The sequence below is a fragment of the Sinocyclocheilus grahami genome, unplaced genomic scaffold (assembly GCF_001515645.1).
Source record: "Sinocyclocheilus grahami isolate Dianchi unplaced genomic scaffold, SAMN03320097.WGS_v1.1 scaffold227.1, whole genome shotgun sequence".
In the NCBI taxonomy this organism is placed as follows: Eukaryota; Metazoa; Chordata; class Actinopteri; order Cypriniformes; family Cyprinidae; genus Sinocyclocheilus; species Sinocyclocheilus grahami.
In genome coordinates, this window is record NW_015505406.1 from 1,138,491 (window position 1) to 1,148,307 (window position 9,817).

General features: G+C 36.1%; 2 protein-coding genes across 2 annotated transcripts in view; both read right to left on the bottom strand.

The window, feature by feature from the left end:
• The window catches only part of LOC107597070 (E3 ubiquitin-protein ligase TRIM39), a 16,610-nt gene extending 10,682 nt beyond the window's left edge, over positions 1–5,928 (bottom strand). Inside the window, exons 1-3 of the mRNA XM_016287983.1 lie at positions 5,867–5,928; positions 5,117–5,284; positions 846–1,537 (exon numbers count right to left, since the gene is read on the bottom strand). Coding sequence (XP_016143469.1) covers positions 846–1,535 — 690 coding nt within the window. The 5' untranslated portion in view covers positions 1,536–1,537; positions 5,117–5,284; positions 5,867–5,928. The remainder of the gene's footprint in view (positions 1–845; positions 1,538–5,116; positions 5,285–5,866) is intronic.
• Positions 5,929–7,313: 1,385 nt separating this feature from the next.
• LOC107597099 (circularly permutated Ras protein 1-like) overlaps positions 7,314–9,817 on the bottom strand; it is a 14,217-nt gene continuing 11,713 nt past the window's right edge. The window contains 4 exon segments of the mRNA XM_016288009.1: positions 7,314–7,708; positions 8,402–8,452; positions 9,384–9,477; positions 9,566–9,706. Of these exon segments, the coding sequence (XP_016143495.1) occupies positions 7,613–7,708; positions 8,402–8,452; positions 9,384–9,477; positions 9,566–9,706 (382 nt within the window). The 3' untranslated portion in view covers positions 7,314–7,612.

Genomic DNA, 9,817 nt, shown 5'->3' on the forward strand with positions numbered 1-9,817 from the left:
TATATATATATATATATATATATATATATATAAAAGAAAAACATCACCAGCTGCTAAATTCAAATTATAAATTATATTTTTAAATTATAACCAATCCCATACGATTATGTTTAGCTTATGAATGCAAGGACCAATCAGAGGAGTTCAGATGAGTCATCGCTGAAACTAGTGTTGTTTTTGGCGGCCTGTTTTAATTTTAGTTTTAGTCTAGTCTTTGTGTGAAGCTGTCATTTTAGTTTTTATTAGTTTTAGTTCGTCATCGTCACATGACCAGCATTTTCGTCTCGTCTCGTCTCGTTTTCGTCACGTGATAAAGGTTCGTTGACGACTATATTTAGTCATAATTTTCGTTGACGAAAGCAACAGTAGCTGAAACACGCTGTTTCGTCACTGCGAGCACTGGCTGACTGAATTCTCTGGTTAATTCTCTCTTCAGAACCAACAAAGTGAAGATGTATAAATGTAAGTAAGATATTAATTTCACAGTGGAAACATCTTTAGAGATTATTACGGGAGTTTTTGCGAGTTCTTGAACTCGCTGGACTGAAGTGAAAATGTTCTTTGAAACATTTTTATTTATTTCATTTATCCAGGTAACCAGTTCTACATTACAGTATACTAAGTGACACCAGTTGGTTAAAAGTCACTGCTAAAACACAGAAAAGTGGATTGAATTGTTTGCAAATGCCACTTTAATATTTCTTTTCTTTTCTTTATACAATAAAATTCACACATTTTTAAAGTGACTTACGTAATAACAGTTTTTTGGGCCACAGTTTTTATCTGAAGGCTTTTACAGATTTTCTGTTAGTACCTGTTGTTACTTATTCTTCATTTCATCCTACCTTATGACTCTGCCACTCTTTCTCGGCACATGTGATGTCATGTGACTGGTGTTCCGTTTGTCCACACTCAACACAAACACACTCCAGATCAGATCGACAGAACAGCTCCAGGTTACGGTGATGTTTTGGACAAAGGGGCACTTTCATGGCATCTGCCGCCCCACTCAGGGTATACCTTCGCAGGGACACCTGTCTGGCAAAACCAGGTGGCTGGGTGTCACTAGTACTCTCAGTGTTTGGTGTGACAGGTAGTTCAGACCCTGTTTCATTGTGAGAGGCCAGAGAAATGCTGTATGCTCTGTGCCGGGCGAGTCTCTGCTTCATTTCCTCAAGAAGATAACCTGGTAGTTGGCCTGGCCTTACTGTCCCATCCACTGAGTCTTGTTTTCTTACGCCTTCCTCAGCTTCTCTACCTGCCCTGTCCCCTCCAGAGGCCCCCGGGTTTTCCTTCATGCGCTTGAACTGTTCGATGATCTCACGGAGAGTTCGATTAATGTGGAGATCGGGCTTTCTCTTGAAGGTCTGCTTGCAGAGGGGGCACTGGCAGTGCTTCACTGAGTCCCAGTAGTGGCCGATGCATGTCATGCAGAAGCTGTGGCCACATGGTGTGGACACCGGATTGTCAAACACGTCTAAGCAGATGGAGCACAGCAGCTGCTCTTCAGACAGGAAGTTTCGTGAGAATGGCATGGCTGTACAGAGCAACGGCAAAAAATACAGAGGAGACGAGGAAAAATGGCAAGATCAGAGATGACAATGGGGGGGAAATGCAAAAATAAAATGAAATGTAAAGGTTTGACTGGAATGACATGGATAGGAAAACCAATACAGGCTACCCCCCAAGTCAGATTGCCAGTGAAATGCTCTCTGACAGCAAATGCAATGAGTTTGCTTCCTTCTTTTCTGAGAAGATCAGTAATATCAGAAAGGCGATTAGCACACCCTCAAGTTATGCGGAGGTCAGACAGATTCGGCCATAATTTCAGAAAGAGGTTACTATGTCTGTTTTTGCAGCAATTACAGCAACACACTTCCCACATCTTTTTTCAAAAGTGTGTTTAACTGTTTAGAAGCAGATCTCTTAGAAGTGGTGAAGAACTTTTCCAAACTCCCTAAAAAGTGCCGTTGTTAAGCCCCTCCTGAAAAAAGAGCAATCTTGATAACACCATATTGAGCAACTATAGACCAATATTATAGGCAAGATTATTGAAAAAGTTGTTTTTAATCAGCAAAAACAACTACTAAAACTGAAATGGATACCTGGACAATTTCCAGTCATGTTTTTTAATCGTATCACAGCACAGAGACAGCGCTCATAAAGATAATAAGTGATATTCGTTTAAATTCTGATTCTGGCAAAATATCAGTGCTGGTACTACTAGATCTCAGTGCTGCGTTTGACACGGTCGATCATAACATACTTCTAGAGAGACTGGAAAACTGGGTCGGGCTTTCTGGGATGGTAATCAAATGGTTCAGGTCATACTTAGAAGGGAGAGGTTATTATGTGAGTATAGGACAGCATAAGTCTAAGTGGACTTCCATGACATGCGGAGTCCCACAAGGCTCAATTCTTGCGCCAATCTTGTTCAACATGTACACTATATTGCCAAAAGTATTGGGACACCCCCTTCTAATGAACAGGTTTGACTTCTTTTGTAATTTCCATGAGCACAAATCTTAATATTTAAGCACATAATGATATTCTAGGGAATTGTGTGTTTCTAATTTTATAGCAACAGTTTGGACAGGACACACTTTTCTTTTCTAACATGACAATGCCTCTGTGTATAAGGCAAGGTTTAAAAAGAAATGATTGAGTCAGTCAGTGTGGAAGAACTTGACTGGTCTGCAGAAAGCCAAGTCCTACAAAAAGGTGAAAAGAATTATGGTCTTCGCTCACAAGACAATTATTTTTTAAGAATCCCTAAAGTTAGCGTCAACGGGTATTTAGTTATGCCGCTCCATTTGATTGGAATCAATTACAAGATAAGTTATGCTTAAAAGAGTTGGTATCACTAACTGATTTTAAATGTATTTTAAAGGATCTAGTTTTAGAATCATTTGATTGTAAATGTTTCGAGTGACTTGTGTATATTTCTGTATATGTAAATTAATGTATTTTGTTTTATGTGTAACTAAATGTGCTGCCAATCTTGGCCAGGACCCTCTTGTAAAAGAGATTTTTAATCTCAAGAGTTTAATTTCCTGGTTAAATAAATGTTTAAAAAAAAAATCCTAGCTGAACACCTCTGGTGTGGCTTTAAATGCAGACCTTGTGCCAAAACACACTATGGACAAAAGTATTGGGACACCCCCTTCTTTAGAATAGAAAAAGGCACTTCCAAAACTGTGGCAACAAAGACGGAAACATAATTCATATATTTAAAAAATTTATTTCCATCTCTGTTGCAACAGTTTTGGAAGTGTATAAAATAACTGTGTACAGTAAAAGTCATTGGTGTTTGGTGATGAGTTTTTGGCTCAAGGTCTGCATTTAAAGTCACACCAGTGGTGTTCAGATGGGATTAGGACTTAGCTTTCTGCAGACCAGTCAAGTTCTTCCACACTGACTGAATCAATCTTTTTTTTTTTTACCTTGCCTTATACATTGGCATTGTCATGTTAGAATACAAAAGGGTCCTGTCCAAGCTGTTGCTATAAAGTTAGAAGCACACATTTCCCTAGAATATCATTATATGCTTAAACATTAAGATCTGTACTCATGGAAATTCCAGAAGTATTCAAACCTGTTCATTAGAAGGGGGTGTCCCAATACTTTTGGCAATATAGTGTATATGCTCCCACTGAGTCAAATAATGAGGAAGAACCAAATTGCCTATCACAGATATGCTGATGATACCCAGATTTACCTAGCCTTATCTCCAAATGACTACAGCCCCATTGACTTCCTCTGCCAATGCATTGATGAAATTAACAGTTGGATGTGCCAACTTTCTTCAGTTAAGTGAGAAAAAACTGAAGTCATTGCATTTGGAAAACCAAGATGAAGTTTTCAAGGGGAATGCATACCTTTACTCTAGGGGTCAAACAACTAAAAATCAGCTGCAGCTCATCCAGAATGCTGCTGCCAGGATTCTGACTAGAACCGGAAAATCTGAGCATATCACACCAGTCCTCAGGTCCTTAAACTGGCTTCCAGTTACATTTAGGATTGATTTTAAAGTACTTTTACTTGTTTATAAATCACTAAATGGCCTAGGACATAAATACATTGCAGAAATGCTCACTGAATATAAACCAAGCAGACCACTCGGATCATTAGGATCGAGTCAGTTAGACATACCAAGGGTTCACACAAAACAAGTGGAATCCACTCTTAGCAATTATGCCGCCCGCTGTTGGAACCAGCTTCCAGAAGAGATCAGATGTGCTAAAACATTAGCCACATTTAAATCTAGACTCAAAACACATCTGTTTAGCTGGGCATTTACTGAATGAGCACTGTGCTGCATCCGAACTGATTGCACTGTATTTTTGTATAATAATTTTTTTCTGTTTTAATTAATTTTGTGTGTTTTGTTTTTATGATTATATCTTTAATTCGTTTTATGTGTAAAGCACTTTGAATTACCATTGTGTATGAAATGTGCTATATAAATAAACTTTGCCTTGCCTTGTCTCAAGTACAGTTAAATTTGTAGTAATTTTGTTGTGTTTTTGTTATTTTTATTAGTTTTGTTTTTTTAGATGTCTATGTACGTTTTTTTATTATTAATTTTATTTCAAATAAAAAATAAGAAATTAGAAATATTGCTTTGGCATATGGCTGAAATAAATAAAAAAATGTTTTAGTTTATTACGTTTAACATTTATTTTATTTCAAGTAACACATTTTTATGGGTTTAGTTTTAGGTAACTATAACCCTTTTACTAGTGCTTTCCTATTTCATTTTGGAGGATAAAATTTTTTTTCTGCTTCTAGGGTTTTAGACTCTTTAGCCAGCACAACAGCAAACCTACAAATAGAACCTGATCACAACACCTTGTGTCAATAAGAAAGCTGTGAAAATAGTCACAAGTACTAAAACTAGAGCCAATGTAACATATTCAAATGCAGTTTATAAGGTCAAATATAGTTGTCATACCAACAATTGTTCAGTTGTCAATCTTCACAGACAAAAGCGACCTCTAGGATTACTGAGTTGGTGTATGTTAATAGTCCAGGATGTAGGTTAGTTTCATTGAGATGATTTAAAATGTTTTGTAAATCTCACTAAATTAGACAGATTAGAAAATGGTGTTCTCACCTCTAATCAGCAGTTTCACACTGGAATGAGGCACTACTGGCTAAAGTGTGCACATGTTGTGTAAGAGCACTTGTCACATTTCAGTCTGCTTCAGTGGTATGTTCCTTCCTTTACCCGCCAACTATCTTAGTCCTGTGGAGCAGCTGGGTGGGTTCTGGGAATCCCAACCTATTTCAAACAAAGGAAACAAATGAACAAATACACACAAATGAAGCCAATCAGTTGTACTATTATGCTGGTGGCACTTAAAACTCCAGAATGTCATTGAATAAAGACAACAAAATATCAAACCTAGTTAAATCTGCTAACAAATGAACACTTTTTCAGAACAAAGCATTTTTTCCCAGTAACATTTAAGCAGCCAGTCCCATGATTTTATGTATGAAGCCAGTTCCCTCGGGTTCACAGTGTGCTTCACCACAGTGTCTCAGAATCGAGTTTGACAAGTGGTAAGATGTGTTTTTGTCCCTTTTTACAACAACAAAAAGTTTTGCTTGAGAAGTGTGCTTAAGCTATCTTACTCTCAAATAAACACTTCTTGGTTTCATTCGTCATCTGATCAATGACATTCATTCGTTTTCAAGTGTGGCTTAAGTGTCAACAATTTTTTAAATCGAAATACTTCTTTATTAACTATATGATTTAGTATGAACTATAATTTTTATAACAGATTTGGACTTATATGCTTAACACCAAATCTATATTAACAGTCATAAAATTGTATTTACATAAAATCTCGGAGTAAATTACCTCTGTAATACTCTTTTTTTTTTTTATCCGGTGCTCTCTTACTCTGTCCTCGTGTTGTATCCAGCTGTTCAGGTATGATCGAAAATCATACATGTGGTTTGCTTTTGGTTGGCTGATCTGCCCCTCCCTCCCTCTCTCCCTCCCTCATCAGCACTCTTTCTCTCTCTTTCTCCCAGATAGAGTGAGCTTAAACCTGTCTGATGAGATTCCAAGCAAAATTACATGCTTGTTTCACACACACTTCGTTGTCAGGTTTTGTCAAATGAATCATGCAGAAACGGAAGTAGTTTACATTTTGTTGTAACTAATACTGACAATGATCATGACCAAACCCAGTCAGAATCTGCAAAGATTTAATTTTATTCTATATGGTTCAAAATTAAGAAAAAAAGTTCATATGTTAATATGAATGAAATGTTTATATGATGAACTTCACAAAATGACACCAGTTGGATAAAAGTCATTGCTAAAAGTCAGAAAAATTGGTAACACTTCAGTATATAGGGACTAATTCTCTCTCTTTTAACTAGTTGCTTATTAACATGCCTATTATTACCATATTTGCTGTTTATTAGTACTTATAAAGCACATGCTCTGCATGACCACATAGTACATCCATAATCCTACCCAATAGCTAAATATAACAACTACCTTGACTATTAATACGCAGCAAATTAGGAGTTTATTGAGGCAAAAGTCATAGTTAATGGTTTGTTAGTAACGAGCATTGGACCTTAAAATAAAGTGTGACCCAAAAATTATTCTGAGAAAAGGTTTTGCATCATTTGTTTGAAACTTTTTTAATGTATTCTTTTTTGCATTTTCTTTATTGTAAAGCATGTTAAACTGAGATGACAGTACAACATGCTTATTGGCAGCTGAAATAAAATTATAAATGAATGAATAAATAAATAACACAAGGAGATGGTCTGCAAAACCTGTGATTCTACAGAGATCTGGACCTGATCATGACTGAATTAAAGGTCTTTTGCGGTCAGTTTCTGGGGTGAACCGGAGGTCATATGTGCAAAACAAAGCGTCATTATGGAAAAACCTGACGTAGTGTTAAATCTGTAGAAAAACAGATGTTTTTCTTAAGGGAGAACCAAATGGTGACACAGGTTTCTAGGTACATACCGTCTGCAGAGAGACAGATAGAATCGCCTCATTTCATGAATGGTATTTCAAACGTCAATCGCTACTCTACATCTGCCATTAACATTAGGGAAAGACAGAGAGAGCGATAAGAAAGAACACAGAGTGCAAATGATCAGGGCATTTTTGTCACGTACATCACTAAAGTTGGTTCTGTTGACACACTTTGACCAGTATTTATCCTTTAAATCGGCATACATTAGAAAATGATTTGAAGATTTTAATGTGGTGTAAGTAGAAAGAGTAAGAGGAATCAGACTGTGATTTCTATCAAACATGTTTTATTTGATAGCATTATATTTATTAATACAGTCCCTAGTATCTAAGCTGGTAATTTGACATACATTTACCCAAGTTACTCACGCAAAATTGTTTGAAATGCACAGACCAGCCAAAGATAAATACAGCAGTGATGGCATGACAAGAAACTCACCAGCTGGATACTAGGTTATCGACTCATAGTTTGCAAATATTTTATATTGCATATATTCCAAGCAGTATTCATTGCCCATAATTTGAGATTGATATAGCAGCCTATATGACTGGTTTCACATGTAAATGATCGCTCATGAGTCTAGGTGACATCTGAGCTCAGTGCTCCAGCATGGCAACTCTCTGTCCCTTTCCGCTCACGCTCTTTGCTCTCTTCATTTGGTAGACCACCTTGGCCGCCGCATCCGAGAGACTCTGGAGGGGAACATATTTGATGTGATGATCCATGAAATCTCAGCATCATTTCTTATTCATTTTATGTATAACTGTTTTTCAAAATCCTAACAAGTTTGTGTGTACATCTGCGTTTTAAATCCTATATTTTCTGTTATATATGTGACCCTGGACCACAAAACCAGTCTTAAGTCACTGGGGTATATTTGTAGCAATGGCCCAAAATATGGGTCAAAATGATTGATTTTTCTTTTATGGCAAAAATAATTAGGATATTAAGTAAAGATCATGTTCCATGAAGATATTTTGTAAATTTCCTACTGTAAATACATTAAAACTTAATTTTTTATTAGTAATATGCATTGTTAAGAACTTCATTTGGACAACTTTAAAGGCGATTTTCTCAATATTTAGATTTTTTTGCACCCTCAGATTCCCCATTTTCAAATAGTTGTATCTCAACCAAATATTGTCATATCCTAACAAACCATACATCAATGCAAAGCTTATTTATTCAGCTTTCAGATGATGTATAGATCTCAATTTAAAAAAATGGACCCTTATGACTGGTTTTGTGATCCATGGTCACATATAAAGTGTGGTATTTATTCAGCTTTCAGATGATGTATAGATCTCAATTTAAAAAAAATGGACCCTTATGACTGGTTTTGTGATCCAGGGTCACATATAAAGTGTGGGAGATCTTTAACTCACCGCAGCGGAAGGTGTTCGGGATGCTGGTATGGTGTCAGTTTCTGCTGTGTTCTGTTTAGAGTAAAAGTGTGTCATGCTTTTAGCACAAGGACTTTATCATTTAGTCACAATGATTCATCTATAATGCTAATATGGCTTGGGGCACTTTTGGAGCTGAGCAGATTTCAAAACATGTTGAATATTAAACACAATCACTGACACATATCTACAAGCATTTAAGAGTGTCTATCCAGACTGTGGTATGCTGAATTAAGTAAACAATGACAATGCTTGATTTATGTTCTGCTAAAGTGTATTAAAGTGTAGTAAATTTTAATGCATACAACTTATTCATGTAATAAAAATGCTTGATATGTATTCATATTTGAATAGCACCACCTACTGATTAGTTAAATATTCCATAATGTTTTAATGACTTGATAATATTAATGATTATATAACATTTTGAATTTTTGAAATAATAACGATTTAAAAAAAAACTCACTTTACACTAACCAAGGCTGCATTAATTTAATCAAAATACAGTAAAGCAGTAATATTGTGAAATACTGTTGTAAAACAACTGCTTAATTGTAATTTATTTCTCTAATGGCAAAGGCAAATTTTCAGCAGCCATTAATCCAGTCTACAGTGTCACGTGATCCTTAAGAAATATATAGAGATGACAGTAAAGACACGAATAATGTTACAAAAAAGACTATATCAAATAAATGCTGTTAATTTTTACTTCGTACATTCCATTCATGAAAGAATCCTGAAAAAATATATCACAGTCCACAAAAATATTAAGCAGCACAGCTATTCTCAACACTGATAATAATAAGAAATGTTTTGAGCAGCAAATCAGCATATCAGAATGATTTCTGAAGGATCATGTGACACTGAAGACTGGAGTGATGATGCTGGAAATTCATAAAATTCAAAAATAAAATGAAATCATTTATTTATACTATTATTTGGAAGGTTGAGGGTGTATGCACACCTGGTTGACAGTAGTGAGGTCTTCACAGATCATACTCATGGTGCTGATCCAGTTCCCATAGATACTCTCTTCTTTAGGGCTCGGCTTCTGTTGACTGTGAGATAAACAATACATTAAGAGAGATATTTTTTATACATACACATATGATGTAGCAAAGAGCCGTCTGGAGAGGTTTGCCATACCTGATGTCTTTGAGAAGGTCCTGCTGAGCTCTGAGTTGTCTCTGTGCTTCCTGTACCCGGCCCTCCATAGTCAGCCTGGCACACAGCTGGGCACAGTGAACGCCCAACACAGACATATTTAAACTGCCTGCCCACACCCAACTACACACACAGGATAAGACACAGAGATGGAGAAAGGAAGGTTGAGAGCGATATATATATATATATATATATATATATATATATATATATATATATATATATATATATATC